Raw genomic sequence first — 19,870 nt, 5'->3', positions numbered from 1 at the left:
GCATCGTTCCATGGATAGGAATCACCAATCTCAGCTCTGCCATCACAGGAAAGCAGCAAGCAAAGGGCGTGTGCTTCCCCACAAAAAAGGAAGGATCAGAGGGAATCCCAATCTAAGCTACCTCCCAATCAGTTGACTGCAGATCACCATCAGCACAGGACAGAACAGGAAAGTCAACTAGATGCTCACAACAGACAGGAGGGTAAGTGACAGAAAACAATGAAAGGATAAAGGAAAAATAGCTTGTCAAAGAGATTTATCCTTTTAAACAACAAAAAAATACTTTCCTACCATCAAACTTTATCCCTTTCAAGGTGATCTGATCATTCAATCACGCCGTTAAATCTAGTGAGATTCTCAATGTTCCCAGCATGAAATTCAGAGCCGATGCTTCAAATGATGATAATTAATGAAAGTTCCATGCAACTCAAGCTGGCCAGTAATTGATTCCAATGCCATGTCCTGCACCAGATCAGGAGTTCAAAGCATTCAAGCAGCACAATGACATCCATTTCAAATTGCCATATTGTGCCTCGAACAACCTCAGGGCACCCCACAGCACTTCAGTCAATTAAGTACTTTTGAAGTGTAGTCACTGTAGTAATGTAGGGAAACATGGCAGCCAATTTGCGCACAGTAAGTCCCATAAACAGCGCTCACTCAGAGGTCGAACTCCAAACCATCGTCAACACCTTCACCGAAGCGTATGAGAGCATGGGCCTTAAACTAAACATCCGTAAGACAAAGGTCCTCTACCAACCTGCCCCCGCCACACAGTACTGCCTCCCGATTATCAAAATCCACGACAAGGCCTTGGATAACGTGGACCACTTTCCATACCTCGGGAGCCTACCATCAACAAGGGCAGACATCGACGACGAAGTCCAACACCGCCTTCAGTGTGCCAGTGCAGCCTTTGGTCGCCTGAGGAAGAGAGTGTTTGAAGACCAGGACCTCAAACCCGGCACTAAGCTCATGGTCTACAGAGCAGCAGTGATACCCGCCCTGCTGTATGCCTCAGAGACATGGACCATGTACAGCAGGCACCTCAAAGCACTGGAGAGAGAGGTACCACCAACGCTGCCTCCGCAAGATCCTGCAAATTCATTGGCAGGATAGGCGCACCAACATCAGTGTTCTCGCTCAGGCCAACATCCCCATCATCGAAGCTTTGACCACACTCAATCAGCTCCGATGGACAGGTCACATCGTCCGCATGCCCGATACGAGACTCCCAAAACAAGCGCTCTACTCGGAACTCCGACATGGCAAGAGAGCCCCAGGTGGGCAGAGGAAATGCTTCAAGGACACCCTCAAAGCCTCCTTGAAAAAGTGCAACATCCCCACCGACACCTGAGAATCCCTGGCCCAAGACCGCACAAAATGGAGGAGAAGCATCCGGGAAGGCGCCGAACACCTCGAGTCTCTTCGCCGGGAGCAAGCACAAGGAGCGCACGTCAACCCAAGCACCCCACCCACCCACCCCCCTTCAACCACCGTCTGCCCCACCTGTGACAGAGATTGTAGGTCCCGCATTGGACTCATCAGTCACCTGCGAACTCATTTTTAATGTGGAAGCAAGTCATCCTCGATTCCAGGGAGGAACTGCCTAAGAAGAGCAAGTCCCACAAACAGCAATTAAATAAATAACCACATTGTTTTATGCTGTTGGTTAAGGGATAATTATTAACCAGGATACCTGAACTCCCTGCTCTTCTTCGAATAGTGCTGTGGGATCTTTTATGTCCACGTGAGGCATCAGTTTAACATCTCATCTGAAAGACAGCACCTCTGGCAATACAACGCACTCTCAGTACTGCACTGAAACGTTAGCGTAGATTACATGCTCAGGAAGGCAGATTATTATCTGAAAGGCAATAGATTGGGAGAAGGGGAAGTGCAACGAGACCTGGGTGTCCTTGTGCACCAGTCGCTGAAGGTAAGCATGCAGGTGCAGCAGGCGGTTAAGAAGGCAAATGGCATGTTGGCCTTCGTAGCAAGAGGGTTTGAGTACAGGAACAAGGATGTCTTGCTGCAGTTGTACAGGGCCTTGGTGAGGCCACATCTTGAGTAGTGTGCGCAGTTTTGGTCGCCTTATCTGAGGAAGGATGTTCTTGCCACGGAGGGAGTTCAGCAAAGATTCACCAGGCTGATACCTGGGATGGCAGGAATGACCTATGAGGAGAGATTGGGTCGATTGGGCTTATACTCGCTGGAGTTTAGAAGAATGAGGGGATCTCATTGAAACTTATAAAATTCTGACAGGACTGGACAGACTAGATGCAGGAAGGATGTTCCTGATGGTCAGGGAGTCCAGAACCAGGGGTCACAGTCTAAGGATAAGGGGTAAGCCATTTAGGACAGAAATGAGGAGGAATTTCTTCACCCAGAGAGTGGTGAACCTGTGGAATTCTCTACCACAGAAGGCAGTAGAGGCCAATTCATTAAATATATTCAAGAAGGAGTTAGATATATTTCTTAAGGCTAAAGGGATCAAGGGATATGGGGAGAAAGCAGGGACAGGGTACTGAATTTGGATAATCAGCCATGATCGCATTGAATGGCGGAGCAGGCTCGAGGGGCCGAATGGCCTACTCCTGCTCCTATCTTCTATGTTTCTATGTAAAGCTCTGGAATGGGGCTTAAACCCACTACCTTCTGACTCAGAGGCTAGAGTGCTACCACTAAACCTAGGCTGATACCTTGGATTGGGATTGAGAAATGTATTTGGACTATCTTCAGCATGAATTTAGAATTCTACATAGCTACATATATTACTGTATCTCTGCATATCATAGTGATAAGCCACTTGCAGGGTGGGGTGTGAGGGGAGAGGTTTGGGAGCATTCAACATGGAGTCCAACGGTTGAATTTTAGGATTCTGGGGTGGACGGGTGTCCATGGGCAGTCAGGGAGGTGGTTTGGAGCTGGAATTATATGGGTGTGGAAGTACTGTAGAGGAACTGGGTTATGGAACCACCAAGAGGAGGGACCATTGAAACAGAAGATTGGAATTGGAAGATTTTCAGGACAAGGAGTAACTGGACCCAGGAATGGAGCACAGGGACTAGTCGGGAGTGCACTGGAGGTGCTGAGCCAGAGTGGAGAAAAAGAAAAGCATCCGGCAGTGGGCAAGAGACACCACAGAAAAGGCACTGCTGAAGAAAATGAGGTCCAGAGCATCTCTTGGCCAGGTAATAGGCAGAAGCATTTTGGGCCTGAAATTCCATGGACACTTGTGAAGGTGGCAGAGGGTGGTGAGGCAGAACTTTCAGCCTGATTGACATGAGCTGGAGTTAATATATAAAATATTGCCCTTCATAGAATCAATAATTTGATCCGCTCGAGTTCAAAGGCGACTGAAATTTCTGCCTAGACAATCAACTTGGCCCCAATATTACAACGAACTTCCCTTAGAGATACCATGGTCTGAAGCCAATTTTGAAAACACATTTGTTTTGCCTATTTACAGTTAAACAAAAATAAAATGCTTTTCTATCAAGGGACTGAAAAGGGGTCGGGGTGGGCTTTACACACAGCAGTCCCCTCATGCTCGAGGAATGGCTAATGTTGCTGTCAACAGCGTTTATTAGACTCTAAGGGAGGAATCCATAAAATTACATTCTGGAGCCATAATGACAGAGGAAGGTTGAGCCATATTTTACACAGACTGCATACAAAAAGGAGAAACCACAGAATATATAAAAAAGGCAGTCAGCAAATCCCAACCCAGTAATTCAAACTCCAGCCAAGTACTCTAAATTCAAGATGGAATCTCAGAGACTCGCTATTACTGGTAGCTAGCTGTTGCAATCTGAATTTCATGACTGATCGTTTTCATTCTTACTCAGCACAATCCTTATCTACTTAGTTGCAATTTACTGTGACTATGCACGTCCTAAGTAATACCACGAGATGTTCTTATTTGGGAGCAAGGTCTCCATATTGCATTAGATTGTGTAAAATTTATAGCCTACTGTTGCACTTCTTCCAATCAGGATTTAAAAACCACAAATGTAAATAGATTTAAATGTAGCCAGATTGCCCGTTGAGTGAGAATTGACCCCCTGTTTTAGGTCCCACAAAGAATATTTAAATTCTAAGTGGTACAGCACAGATTAACATCTTTGCACACTCAACCATTGATGGCTGAAAGTGTCTGAATGTGCAGGTTACTTTTAGGAACCAAAACCTCAAGCTAATTGAAGTATTTTGCTGTCAACATCTTATGCTTTAATCAGCTTTGTGATGCCTATTCCACGATTCTGTCCTGACATTCACTGCTGACATTCGCTAGTAGACTTGTGTATTGCATGCAGCATTTTGATTTACTGGCAGAAGGCAACAATCCCCAGCAGGTTCTACATTCCAAAATTAATATTTGAATTTGTTCATGGTCCAAATGAGCAATCTACTAATGACTAAACATCATCATCATCCTCAGTCGGATCAAGGCTGGAAAAGGGTGCTGACAGATTATAAAACACACCATATTATGTTTTTATCAACCATTATTTAATTCCAGGATAGAATTTGCTAAACTCCTCCTATAATCATAATCTATGAGTTTCAATAAAAGGCATTTTCTACAGAGATAATTTTTCTTAATGGAATACAGGGTAATAACTTGTACACTTTAAAAAAAATACAGCAAATTAAATGTCATCTCAACTATTCCAGGATTGGGAGGGGGGAAAGGAATGGAGAACAGAGTGAATTAATTTCTTAGAATCATACAGGAGGCCATTCGGCCCATTGTGCCTCTTTGATAAGTGCTATCTAATTATTCCCACTTCTCTTGCTCTTTTTCATCGCCTTGCAAATTTCTCCTTTTCAAGTATATATCTAATTCCCTTTTAAAAGTTATTATTGAATCTACATCCACCACCTTTTCAGGTTTTGCATTCCAGATCATAAGAACTCGCTGCGTAAAAAAAATTCTCACATTTCCCCCTCGGATTCGTAATTATGCTTTGAAAACGTTATTTCAAAACAAACTTTGTTGACTTAATATTTTCTAAAGCCCAAATGGCTCCCAACTTACATTGGCTGATGATCACCTAGAATTTCAGAGATTTCCCAAAATTCCTAGTGACAAAACACTTGAGCCACATCATACTATTGATAGTCAACGGTCAAAAATGGAAAGATCCCGAGCTGTCTCTTAAATAATACAGATTTAGTCAAACAAAACAACAAATCACCTTTCAGTTTTGCTAAATCTGCGCTATCTCCCATTTGTTCCGGTATATAAATCAATAAATAAATATTTTAGGAGTTTAATCAACAGGTAAGACCAGGATTTATTGGGATACTTTGCAAAATAGATTCACCGTTTGCAAAGAAAACATTTACAATGTTGAATTTATAGGCTGAGGAGGGGGAAATAGGTACACAATTTCTAAATATTATTTATCAAATTAACAAAAATATGAAGTCAGTATTTGTTGGAAGCTTTTGGTTCAGAAGGTTACAACCAGCTCCGCTACATCAGAAGTTCCTAAATAGGAGGGATCTGCCAGGACAGTTTGAAGGTTCTCGCGTTGAGTGCGCAGTTTTTTTGTATTTAATAATATAGTTCACTGGAGTACATGTTGATTACCTCACTTATATTAATCTATATTTATTTGGAGTTTGTTGTTTGCAATTGGAACATCAAAGGTTTTAGTATACATCGTTGCAAGATGGTTATAGTACAAGAGAGACTCCTGATTGCGACTGTACCATAGCAAAAACTTTTTACCCCATTTTTCTGCAAAATATTTAAATCCACTTGTCAAATCCTGTCAACATGAACCATCGTTCTCCAAGGGGCAAATGGCTGCATCCCAATTGCTTTAAAACCTGCCATATGGTCTACTATGTGTCAATATAATGGAAGTCAATTAGGCACATACTTCAGCAGCAACAAATTCACCCAAATTTAAACATATACGTGTGTATTTTGACAATTTATCAAATGTATCATACAATGACTATTAGCCACAGAATATTTACTACAAAACTCAACTTTTTTTTAATAATCAGTCCAAGTGTCAGTGTCTATAATAAATCATGCATTTTCCTTATTAATGTAAATGTTAGACTGTGAAATTCAAATGAATAAATCGCTTATTTCATTAAAGCTATGCAAAAACACCTCAGCATTCTCCTGCACAACACAATGAACATGTAGGCACTAGCAATACTTCTAAATATCATAATTCTATTACAGTTTGAAGGGGGAAAATGCACAAAGTTGGTGAGCCAACACAGGTTACAGGAAGGAACTTTTAAGGAAAAATATCAAGTGCTTATATCTCCAGTAGGATTCCAGACGTTTCAGTGCTCAAAACCCCAGACAGGTGTAGATAGAAACCAACACCGACAGAGCCACCACTGGAATTAAATTCAACAAAGTCATCAGAAAAGCCAAGAGCTTTTGAGATAAGGTTCTCGAATTTCAGGAGTAAATACAATCATGCAGTTTTATTTATTTTTAATTTTCCCTCTTCTAATGCAATTTTAAAGCCACGTGAAACTACTTTTTACTAACAAACACATCACTTCCAGTCCATATTCTTCTTTGCTATGGTCCTTCATCTCATCACATATACACAGTACAGTGCTATAGTGATGTAGACTAACAGCAGATATAATTAATGCTTTTAATACCAAACAAGCATGCTGAAAGGCAGGTCAGGGTAACTCGGATAAAGGTTGTTTCAGAGAGGTTATATTATGCCCATTTCACCTGGTCAGCTTCTGTTTAATACTGTATCTTGGATTCACTTTTAATCAACACCATTTAGAAAGTGATGGCTCTTACAGCAATGGCTAAAGACTTTTCAGCCTCAAATCCTGTTCAAACATACCTGATTTCGCATTTACACTTGGACACAGGAAAGCCTGGAAGCTGGATGCACAGAGCTCACTAACAGTCCCCATCTCTCGGTTCAATGTTTTTGTAATCCAAGAGCCGTCAAATACATTTATTTCAGTGGATATGGCTTTTCTCCACACAGCCTTCACAGGATCATTTAATCTCCCTGACGGTCAGACAGAGTCTTGAAGTTCTCTCTCAAATGGGGAAACACTATATATAGAGCAAAACCATATGACAGCCTCTTGATACACCACTGCAGCAGACTGTCAGTAATCGGATTTCACTGGCCACACATCCCAGGAAAAGGCTTAAATATTTCCAAATTACCAAGTATTACAACGTCACTGCCTGACAACCTGCCTCACAGTCTTCATTCAGCCAATCAGGTACACAGAGAAGAAATAACAATCCACACTCTAATTAAACAATAAAGTCAAATAATTTTGAATTACTTATATCTCCAACCCACACCTCCAACCAGCCCCTCTTCAAGCTGCAAGCCATTACATTTTCTACTAGGGGCTTTTAATTATGAAGAGGATTCTCTGTTCACCTACTAAACCTTTTTAGTATCAAGTGTTCACTGTTGCTTAGCAACTCACTGTTCCGTTACATAAAATGAACGTACTGTATAAATGTACCATCATCAGCATTGTGAAGAAAAAGATTTTAAAAACTGCCAGAAATTAAGACCTGTAATGTTAATAAAAAAGACCGACTTAAACTCCTCAGCTAATGAAGCAGCCCGTGCCCACATGCAGCAAGACCTGGACAACATTCATGCTTGGGCTGATAAGTGGCAAGTATCATTTGCAAGTGCCAGGCAAAAACCATCTTGAACAAGAGAGAGTCTAACTACCTCCCCTTGAAATTCTATTACCATCGTCGAATCCTCCACCGTCAACATCGGCCAGAAACTTAACTGGACCAGCCACGTAAATACTGTGGCTACAAACCAAGTCAGAGGCTGAATATTCTGTGACAAGTGACTCACCTCCTGACTCCCCAAAGCCTTTCCACCATCTACAAGGCACAAGTAAGGAGTGGAATAATCTCCACTTGCCTGGATGAGTGCAGCTCCAACAACACTCAAGAAGCTCGACACCATCCAGGACAAAGCAGCCCGCTTGATTGGCACCCCATCCACCACCTTAAATGTTCACTCCCTCCACCACCGGTGTACCGTGGCTGCAGTGTGTACCATCTACAAGATGCACTGCAGCAACTCGCCAAGGCTTCTTCGACAGCATCGCCCAAACCTGCGACCTCTACCACCTAGAAGGACAAGGGCAGCAGGCACATTGGAACACCACCACCTCCAAGTTCCCCTCCAAGTCACACACCATCCTGACTTAGAAATATATCGCCATTCCCTCATCGTCACCGGGTCAAAATCCTGGAACTCCCTCCCTAACAGCACTGTGGGAGTACCTTCACCACACGGACTGCAGCGGTTCAAGAAGTCAGCTCACCACCACCTTCTCGAGGGCAATTACATAGAAACATAGAAGATAGGAGCAGGAGTAGGCCATTCGGCCCTTCGAGCCTGCTCCGCCATTCAACGAGATCATGGCTGATCATCCAAACCCTAGCACCCGGTCCCTACACCGACAGCCATCCCACCCAAGCCCTATCCCCGTAACCCCACATATTTAATCCCCCCTAATACTAAGGGCCAATTTTTATCATGGCCAATCAACCTAACCCGTATATCTTTGGACTTTTTAGGGATGGACAATAAATGTTGGCCTTGCCAGCGATGCCCACATCCCGCTAATGAATAAAAAACTGAAACTTTCTTCAAAAGAATGAAAAGACTCTTCTGAATGTGACTCCGATATTCCTGATTCTAAGGTCAAATGAACTGTATTACCCAATTTATTGACAAAACAAGTATTATTTTTAAACTGACTACAGAACTGCCAATTTAGTCCACACTACAAAATATTCTACCTTCATAGGATTACTTTGCAATGTTTTAGCCATACGAAATATGCCCCTCAGGCATTCATAATGAATTTCAGAAGTAAGCATATTTATACTACAATAGGACATGATAAGTATAGTAAAAGTGTTTATAAAATAAAAATTTCTCATTACAGTACTACAAGAGTTTGCTTTACAATGTAATTCTTTTAAGGTTAGACTTTTATCCTTTTCTACTTACAGTTGCATTTTTTGGAAAACTATATGAATAGATTTATTAATGTTGTCAATTTTGCTGCACAGTAGTCACAGAATAGAAAGCAGCTGTGGTTGGTGATTATCATCCAGTTTCTTTCCCAACATTCTCCCGAGAGTTTACAATCTCAGTCCAGTCATCTGTGGAAGTGCTGAACAAAGCTAGAGTTCAGCTCTAAAGGAGCAATCCATCGTCTGTACCAGAGTTGCCACATTATATGCAGGGCAGGAGTGAAACTTGGTACTCCTGCCTCTTTAAAGCCCAACCCCATTTCTTCAATAGCATCAAGTGGCTATTGGATCACTTGAGTTTGATATGTTGGTGGAGGGCTGCAACCTGCAGGAGCAGCAGAGTCACATATATACTGCTCTAAACATATTTTAAGACATTTTCATACAATGGCTCTGCTCCTTTAAATAAAAAGCCACATTTCCCATATAGCATACAGTAACAAAAATAATAGAAGCTCTCACCAGGCAAGAAAAAAAAGCTATTATGTATCTAAGAAAACAGACAGCATCCAAGTGCTTGTGCACGGCTCCTGATATAGCAAGTTTATTTATAGTACAGACATGGTTTTTATACGACAGCATTGCACAGCATGCTAGTGTATTAACAAACCATGCCACCGAGTGATAGGATGCAGCTTCATCCCTCCAATTCACAACATGGCAAACTCCAATTTCGAAGACTGAAGAGATCCTTTAACATAAGGAAGCACATTGAAATTTAAGAGAAATCAGCCCCGTGCCATCCTTTTGTAGCTTCTACTGATTTATGAGTGGCACTGGCAGAGCACCAACAGTAAATTACCTCCCACCACATTGGACTGAGGAAGATAGTGTGTGTGTGGCAGAAACAAAAAAAAAAATACACACACACACACACAATAGAAACTGTGGTAGGAAAGACATTTTAGTGCCAAAGACAGCAACAAATTGAGCCTGCCGCAGTTTTACAATGTACTTTTAAAGATCGCATATAAATTGTTAACACTGGAGCTGGTTTAAATAACCCATGGCACCTTTACTATTGATAAACATGGCGCTATGATATATCAGCAGTGTTTATTAAAAATTACCTATTGTATGGCCCCATAGATCCAAAACAGACGCTATTGGGCCTCCAGATATAGATTTCAATAAGTCAGTTGAAGATGCTGATCAGAAGTGGTACGTTCAAGGGTTTAACAGCTATAAGAATATATAGGGTTCGATAATCAAAACAATGGAAGGCTGTGACAACAAGGATGAAACAGAATTAGAAGATGCAAAAAATGTCAGTAAGTTTCACTCCAGACTTTCATTGCAGAGGATTTTATTGATAACATCCTTGACATTCTTCTTTGTAGCTGTGATTTCTTTAAAGTATAATTTCCCCAACAAAGGAAACTCTCGATTTACCGGCACCTAAATAACCAGAAATCTCTGTTAACCGGCAAAATGCAGGAGTAGGTTCAGGTAAGTTTCACTTCATATTAGTTGCCGTTCCTGGATCTGTGGCCAGGTTCCTGCACCTGTTGCTAAGCAACAGGGACGCTTGGATCTTGTGGCCAGAGTTCCTGCACCTGTTGCTAAGCAACAGGGAAGCCTGGATTTGTTGGTGTGTACGGAGCTCTCGTACCTTTTACTATACCTCTCTGTAATCCGGACTTCTTGATAAACCGGCACCACGCCGGTCCCGTTGGTGCCGGAAAAAAAAGTGTTTCCTGTACTTCAGAAAATTCTGAAGGATTCCAATTAATACAATAAAATGGTTGTGTATGGAAGATCTACGTGTCAATATTCCAACCTCTTAATTCATCATTTTAGTATTTAGTTGAAATGTCTTTCATACTAGTTTAATGAAACCAGCATCCCGTGGTTTATCATGCAAAGTTTTCTACTGCTCTGTAATGAACTTGGTCTTCCAGATATAAAATTGAGGAAAGAGAAGAAAAACCCTGTGCGAGCTCTTTGCTGTTAAAGTACCTAACATTTTAAACCAAATTGCATACCCTTCAAAAGCTTTCTAAAAATAAAACTACAGGTATTTGAAGAATTATTCTCAGTAAAAATGAATTTGATTTTTCCAATAGAGATGCATGGCCGAAAGCCCAATTTTAAATTGCACGTGGGCCATTATTGGTCTCGGGAAAGACATGCATCTTCTCCTGCAGTTGTGCCAACTATACTGCGACTGTTGCACGTGACTTCATGGTGGCAAATCATGTAAAAGGAGTGATTTAGCTCTAACTTTACGAATAAAATTATTTTTAATAGATTAGATTAAAAATGAAAGATTTTTTTGTTTTAAAGTGCACAAATCGATAGGATTATTGCTTCAAGTACTTGTTGTATGGAAGGAATGAGCATGGGACAAATGTTGACCACACAAAACATTTAATTTTATGGAATAAATCTGCGGAATGCTCGACCAGAGATAGTTGTTGAAGCAGAGACCATGTCAACATTTAATAGGTTAGATAGGTGGTTGAAAGAAAGGGGAATAAAGTGATATGGGAACAGGGCAACTACCTGGGATTAACACTACTACTTGTGTGGAGGATAAAAACCAACACCGACTGGTTGGGCCAAATGGCCTGTTTCTGTGCGGCAATTTCCATGTTAAAATCTGAAGGGAAATATTTTACACTGTTATGAATGTAAAAAATTCTACATAGAGTAGATTGACCATGTGTGTTACAGGGGCTCTTGCATATCAAGTTTTAAGAGAAACTTGCCAATTAAAAATCTACACTTTAAACTTCACACCCTTTCAGAACAATAACAATGACACTGTGTAGAGGGGGGCTACAGAATAGAGAATCAACTTTATCTTCTTTTAACTTAAAGCCACAATATACACCTTTCACTTTATGAAGAGGGTATCCCTTTGGTGTCATTCCCCATGCCTAAATTCCAAATAGTCATCCTGAAAGACTGGGGAGACAAAGACTTTGATACCAAATACACCAAGTTTCTCTTCATAATGCAACTTTAAGGAGAGCAATCAGAACAAGACTTTTATTTTTGGTCATTTAGATCAGAAAACCCCCAAAGATGATTCAAAAAACTTTATTTTAAAAAAGGCCTTAAATTTATTATAGGTCAAGTGCAAAATTAAATCCAGAGACTTTTTAAAAATCTGTTGTTCTTATTTTTCCAGAACAAAGAACAAAATCAGTGATGTGGAAGTGATTATTTTATTACTAGGACATTAATACTCACTGCAGGATATGCTGTTACGGTGTGTAACGAAAATAAAAATGACTTCACCTCTACCGGTCACTTTGCTTAGAATATGCTTTTACCATGTGTGGTATGGCAGCAATTTACTACAAACTATAACAGGTTTACGTATTACTGCACAGGTGATGGTAAGCAAGTGAAATATCAAGTTATCAATTCACTGCAATGAAGTAATTGATTCTGGTGCTAGATTTTGTACAACACCTACAATAGATACTTGTGTAACTTACATCACTCAAACTACTAAAAATTGTTTAGAGTCATAGGAACTTAGTTTTAAAAATATCCATCATAGATGGTGTTCACTGAGCCTCAACAGCAACATCATACCGAATTCCTTCACTGTGCAGGAGAAGCCACAAGGTTACTTTTTATCATGTTTTTTGTGGATTTTAGGCTCATCAAAGGCATCAGTACCAGGGACAGGAAAGTTTTTCCACTCTAGTGTCAATATCAAGCATTCCCAGGTAAGTCATAATACAGGTGAAATGCAAAGTAAAGGCCCTCCTACTTCAGAAAACCATCTCAACTGAACCATTGTGATACTTACAACAGTCCTACTGGTATTGATGGCCTCTGTACAAGACCGCCAACATAGTATCAATTAGCATTAATGAGGGCAGTTTTGTGCTGCAGATTTGCATCAACTAGTAGCTCATAAGAACCTAAGAATTAGGAGCAGGAGCAGGCCTTACAGCCCTTCGAGCCTACTCCGCCATTCAATATCATGGCTGATCTTCGACCTCAACTCCACTTTCTCGCCCAATCTCCATATCCCTTGCTTCCCCAAGAGTCCAAAAATCTATCGGTCTCAGCCTTGAATATACTCAACAACACAGCATCCACAGCCCTTTTGGGTAGAGAATTCCAAAGATTCACATCCCTCTGAGTGAAGAAATTCCTCATCTCAGTCTTAACTGGCCGAACACTTATCCTGAGACTATGGCCCCTAGTTCTAGACTCTCCAGCCAGGGGAAACAACCTTTCAGCATCTACCTCATTTCCCCTCAGTTAGCAAAGTTGAAGTCCATGGAATAAAAGGGACTGTGGCAGCATGGATACGAAATTGGCTAAGTGACAGCAAACAGAGTAGTGGTGAACAGTTGTTTTTTGGACTGGAGGAAGCTATACAGTGGTGTTCCCCAGAAGTCGGTACTAGGACCACTGCTTTTCTTGATATATATTAATGACTTGGACTTGGATGTACAGGGCACAATTCCAAAATTTGCAGATGACAAAATTTGGAAGGATAGTGAACAGTGAGGAAGATAGTGATAGATTTCATGAGGACATAGACAGGCTGGTGAAATGGGCAGACACAAGGCAGAAGAAATTTAACGCAGAAAAGTGTGAAATGATACATTTTGGTAGGAAGAACGAGGAGAGGCAATATAAACTAAAGGGTACAATTCTAAAGGGGGTGCATGAACAGAAAGACCAGGGGGGGGGGGGGGGGTATATGTGCACAAATCATTGAAGGTGGCAAGGCAGGTTGAGAAAGCAGTTAAAAAAAATACGGGATCCTGGGTTTCATTAATAGAGGTAGAGAGTTCAAAAGCAAGGAAGTTATGATGAACCTTTATAAAACACTGGTTCGGCCTCAACTGGAGTATTGTGTCCAATTCTGGGCACCACGCTTTAAGAAGGATGTGAAGGCCTTAAAGAGGGTGCAGAAACTATTGATAAGAATGGTTCCAGGGATGATGGATTTCAGTTACGTGGATAGACTGGAGAAGCTGGGGTTGTTCTCCTTGGAGCAGAGAAGGTTGAGAGGAGATTTGATAGAGGTGTTCAAAATCACGAGGGGTCTAGACAGAGTAGATAGAGAGAAACTGTTCCCATTGGCAGAAGGGTCAAAAACAGAGGACTCAGATTTAAGGTGATTAGCAGAAGAAACAAAGAAGACGCAAGGAAAAACTTTTTTACGCAGCAAGTGGTTGTGATCTGGAATGCACTGCCTGAAAGAGTGGTGGAGGCAGATTCAATTGTGGCTTTCAAAAGCGAATTGGATAAGTACCTCAAGGAAAAAAATTTGCAGGGCTATGGGGAAAGGGCAAGGAAGTGGGACTAGCTCAAGTGCTCTTGCAGAGAGCCGGCATTGGCTTAACAGGTCAAATGGCCTCCTCCTGTGCTGCAACCATTCCATGATTCTTTAAGTGCCCTGTTAACACTTCCTTAATAATGGATTCCAGCATTTTCCCAACAACTGATGTCAGGCAAACTGGCCTGTAGTTTCCCATTTTCTCTCTCCCTCCTTTCTTGAACAGCGTGGTTAAATTTGCTACCTTCCAATCCACTGGGACCGTTCTAGAATCTAGGGAATTTTGAAAGATCACAACCAATGTATCCACTATCTCTTCAGCCACCTCTTTTATAACCCTAGGATGTAAGCAGTCAGGTCCAGGGGATTTGTCAGCTTTTAGTCCCATTCGTTTCTCAAGTACTTTTCCTCTACTACTATTAATTACTTTAAGTTTTCACTCTTATTAGCCCCTTGGTTCCTGACTATTTTTGGTATTTGTTTTGTCTTCTACTGTGAAGACAGATACAAAATATTTGTTTAAAGTCTCTGCCATTTCCTTATTCCCCATTATAATTTCTCCTGTCTCAGCCTCTTACTTTTGCTGCTCTTTTCATTTTTACATACTTGTAGAAGCTCTTACAATCTATTTCTTGGTGTGGAGATGCCGGAGTTGGACTGGGGTGGACAAATGTAAGAAATCACACAACACCAGGTTATAGTCCAACAGCTTTATTTGAAATCACAAGCTTTCGGAGCGCTGCTCCTTCTTCAGGTGAAGTGGTGAAATGCATAAAGACACAGCTTATATAGTCAGAGAATCATGTCAGATGTTTACAGGTAACCTTTCCAACTGCCATTTATCACACCTCGGCAGAGAGATAATCACAGCAGTCAAAGGTGTGAATGGTGTCCAAACAGGTCAGTCAGGGAAACATTACATCAAAGAACAATGAGGTGGGGTCACAAGGGGTCAAATATTGCAGATGCTGGGGTCTGTATGAAAAATAAAAAAAGACAAAAAACATTTTTTTTGGCTGGAAATCACAGCAGGTCCGGCCGCATCCGTGTAGAGAGAACAAGCCAATGTCGACTCGAGTCTGGATGACCCTGCATCAGGTGGGGTTACATGTAGCGTGACATGAACCCAAGATCTCGGTTAAGGCCGTCCTCATGGGTGCGGAACTTGGCTATCAGTTTCTGTCTATCTATTTCTTGCTAGTTTACTCTCATTCTATTTTCTCCCTTTTTATAAATGTTTTGGTCATCCTGTGCTGGTTTCTAAAGCTCTCTCAATCCTCAGGCTTACTACTATTCTTCGCAACTACATAAGCCTCTTTTAATTTAATACTATCCTTAACTTCTTTAGTTAGCCACGGATGGATCACTTTCCCCATGGAGTTATTATTTCTCAGTGGAATGTATATTCATTGAGAATTTGGGAATATTTCTTTAAATGTTTGCCACTGCTTATTTACTGTCATACCTTTTAATCTAATTTCCCAATCTACCTTAGCCAACTTGCCCCTCAAACTTAAATAAAGCCAATTACATAGGTGTAAGACTCTCGTTTCATACTTAAGTATTTCACTCTCAAACTCAATGTGAAATTCTATATTATGATCACTCTTCCCCAGAGGATCCTTTACTATGAGATTACTAATTAACACTGTAGATTACTCATTAGCCCTGTAAATGTCATGTGTCATTGTCCAACTTTATTTTACTTGTATCTTAGCTGGCAACTTCCATCCAGTTATTCTGAGCTTGATGTTAAAGGATACTTTGGTAACTTGCTGCCTTACTCAATTATCTTGACATTTACATAGCGAAGGGTAAATAAAGCTAAGATTTCTATTTTAATCTGTGATAAAAAAAAATACATTACTGAAAGGATGTAATGCCACTTAATGTTTCTCTGTTGAAGATAACTACACAACCCATAAGAAGTTTGGATTTCTCAGTGACATACAGTAGTACTGCACCATGTTTCCCCCTCGCCCATACTATGTCTTCCATGTTACAAGTACCTCATAGCACTGTAATGCTCCAAATTGAATATTAGTGTTATACTATATTAAGTTGAACCCAGCAAAAGCTTTGACACTGCAAATCTGAATTGAGTTTAGGCCTATTAACCTGAACTCAGCTATTACTGTGCTAGTGTTGACAATTTTATTTGCCTGCTGAGAAGTACTGCAATAAAATAGTTAGCAATACACCAAATTGTGTTTCATTTAGTTCTCAGTATCTTCGTGATAAGCTAACTTCAGCCATCAACAGGAATGTAATGCAATGTTGGTTGACCTGGATCTTTTTAATTAAGTTGGGCTGATGTGAAACAATGCAGAAAGCTATCGGTACACAGTACAACTGCAGACACAAATGTAAATCCTGATCCATTTCGCTTATAAAGCAATATTGTCAATTAATGTTTGATGCCTCTGCCACATAACAGATGTTCATAGTAATAAATAAAGAACTTTTGCCCGCCAAGTGTATAAAGCAATAAGTGGCTCAACATAGGCATTAAAAACCAAAGTCTGTGGACTTAATCAGACAGAGTCCACCATTTACTTGAGAACATCTGTACTTTAAATTAAATAGTGTGAAAAGGGTTACAGAAGATTTTTCTCATCAAATACAATTCATCATGAGAGTACTAAGTAGTGCACTATAATTAGAACAATGTCTTCAGAGGGATTTAAAAAAATCTATGATTAGTCATACTAGCCAGAATCTCAAAATGCTGTTTAATGATTTGTTGCCTCCCTCTAAATCATAATTATAAAGTACAATAAGCCATCAGTACTGGATGCCATATTAACATTTTAATCACCGCATCAAGGGATATTTAAATAAATGTAACAGTCACTCTGATCCATGTTAATTTAGCAATTTATAAAAGGTGACAAGATTGTGTTCCATATTAGCACCCACTGAAAAGCTCCAGCTGCATAGTCCACTATAAAGAAGAAAAAGAACTATTTAAACATAAAGAATGTATATAGTTTGCTGGGAAACCACAGTATCAGCCACTTCACAAACTGCAAATTTATGTCTTTCCAAAACAAAACATTACCCAATGACTGAAGCCCAGAAATGTTAATCAAATAAGAGGTAGAATTCAAACAATGTCATACTCAACCATTGAAAGTGTTCCCTTTTCAATATCTTTGATAATCAGATTATTGTTCTATTTGCACATATTGCAGGTGAAACAGAATGATTGCAATAAATACATTAAATATCATGGGGTAGAGTTGCTGCTCACTTCCGCTGGTTTTTTCCAAGTACAATTCACCTGAAATCGGCGTAACCTGCGCAAAAGATCGTGGAATTTTAAGTGCAAATTACATTCAGCACAAAATCGAGTTTCCGTGATCATTTGCGCTAGAAGACAGCCCCGCCCACAAAACTGGCCACGCCCCCAGGATGAATTAATCACTATTGGGAGCTTCCGCTAATTGCGCTTGTTTGTGGGCCTTCGCGGAGGATTTAAAAATGAAGCTAGTTCTTTTGAGCGCAGAGTCACTAATAGGCACGTTTAAAAAGCTTTTTGAATGCAATTTTTAAAAATTTACTAAGAAACTGACTACTGTGCACCAATTTCACTGGCAAATGGCTCTATATTTAAGCAATTTCCAGCAATTTGACACTGATTAAAAATGCTTATTTTTGTGATAACCCCATTTTCAGCTGTATTAATCAAACTGATTTAAGTTACCACTCTTAAAAGCAATTTTTTTAAAATTAAGTTTTAAAACACTGCCCGACTGCGCTGGTTCAAGGCAGATTTTGCGGTCGGCAATATGTAAATGAGCAAGCAGAAACTCGAGGAGGTAAAAAAATTCTTAAAAGCCCAGATCACCGATTGCACCCAAAGTGGAAACTCTACTCCCATTATTCTCCCCACCCCCACAAACCAATAGCTGTGCACTGCAATATCGTGTGGAATTTTTCAATTTAGTGAACAATCACAACTTGGATGCAAATAAAATGTTAATGTAATCCTGAAGATTACACGTCTGTGGAAAATTCAGAAATCAGAGGAATTGAAAATATAATTAAATAAACAACAGATGCCTTTCTTTCTGCATTTTAGCAGAGATGTTCATTTCTACAGAAATTTTGCAGCGACAAGGTCGAATGTTGTAGCTCAGCCTCAAAATGAAGGATTGAAACGTGTTGCTATGAAACAGAAATACTGACTGCATTTTACTGATCTATTGTTCGATGATTGTAAATAAGGCATGGGCAGCTTTTTACACTGCAATTATTCTGGCAGCTGATTCCATAATTCAAAGCAATCAATCTCTGCAATGTGCTTATACTTAATAAAGTCATTTTCATTCACTCCTCCAATATTCACTCACTGTTGGTGGTAGACCATGACGACCTAAGTTTTCTGCAGGTGTTATTAAAATATACAGGCGCGACTATCCTTTTTTGCTGCACCTGCCATTTTCAATGTTCATGAGGCAGAAGAAATCGCTGCCATACATTCTGCAGGTTGCCCTGCCTCCTCGCAATCTTTTACCCTTCAAATCAATCCAATCCTGATTTCTCAACTGTTGTGACCAGATTTAAATGGATACCACACCTGCATGGAAAATGTTCGGCAAGCTTTTTTAAAAAAAAAATGCTTTTAATCTCTTTCAAACAAATCAATGCAATTGTGTGCTTTACAGTACATGGCAACCAAAGAAACATGTAAAAGCTGACAACTCAAAAATATAGGTATAGTCTCTCAATCTGACCATAGGAAGCACCAGGTCAGAATGGCACCACAAGTACTTTAGAGGCTAGACTCGAGCATGTCTCTTCACACAGTGAATCACCGGCTATAAATGTGTAGGAGCTAGGGCTGGGGGATGGGATGCCACCTCGTCGGACGGCGCAATCACATACTAGATCACATAGAGGGCCCAGACTACCAAAGGCGGCTGATGGGCATACACCAGGAAATGCTAGCTGCACTGGACAACCAGTGGGGTGGGGAAGGGAAAGAGAGCAAGGGGGAGGTAGACAGCACATATCCTCTCCATCACAAAAACAGCCAACTTCCACCTCTGTAATACTGCCCATCTCTGCCCCTACCTCAGCCCATCTGCTGCTGAAACCCTCATCCATGCCTTTGTTACCTCCAGACTCAACTGTTGCAATGCTCTCCCATCTTCCATCCTCTATAAACTTCAGCTCATTCAACACTCTGCTGCCCATATCCTAACCCATACCAAGTCCTGTTCACCCATCACTCCTGTACTCACCAACCTACACTGACTTCCGGTCCACAAAACGCCTCCAATTTAAAATTCTCATCCTCGCGTTAAAATCCCTTCATGGCCTTGCCGCTCCCCATCTCTGTAACCTCCTTCAGCCATACAACACTCCAAGAACTTTGCATTCCTCCAACTCCGGCCTCCTGTGCATTTCCCCCCGCCGCCCGCCCCCCCCCCCCACCTTTGCCCCACCAATGGCAGTTGATGCCTTCAGCTGTCTCTGACAAACACTGCAATTCCGTCTTTAACCAAACTTTGTCACCTTAATAGCTCCTCCTTTGATTCATTGTC

General features: G+C 40.8%; 1 protein-coding gene across 2 annotated transcripts in view; it reads right to left on the bottom strand.

Annotated features, from left to right (window-relative positions):
• cyth1b (cytohesin 1b) overlaps positions 1 to 19,870 on the bottom strand; it is a 260,252-nt gene that overhangs the window by 206,345 nt on the left and 34,037 nt on the right. The window contains exon 1 of one of the 2 annotated variants that reach the window (XM_085963764.1): positions 6,855 to 7,133. The exons of the other annotated variant lie outside the window; for it this stretch is intronic. Within the exon in view, the coding sequence (XP_085819890.1) occupies positions 6,855 to 6,927 (73 nt within the window). The 5' untranslated portion in view covers positions 6,928 to 7,133. Of the gene's footprint in view, positions 1 to 6,854; positions 7,134 to 19,870 lie in introns of those variants that run through there. 2 annotated transcript variants of the gene reach the window in all.

The sequence above is a fragment of the Somniosus microcephalus genome, chromosome 21 (assembly GCF_052327205.1).
Source record: "Somniosus microcephalus isolate GS21.2 chromosome 21, FLI_Smic_1.0, whole genome shotgun sequence".
Classification (NCBI taxonomy): domain Eukaryota; kingdom Metazoa; phylum Chordata; class Chondrichthyes; order Squaliformes; family Somniosidae; genus Somniosus; species Somniosus microcephalus.
This window is presented reverse-complemented; position numbering and strand designations above follow the sequence as displayed.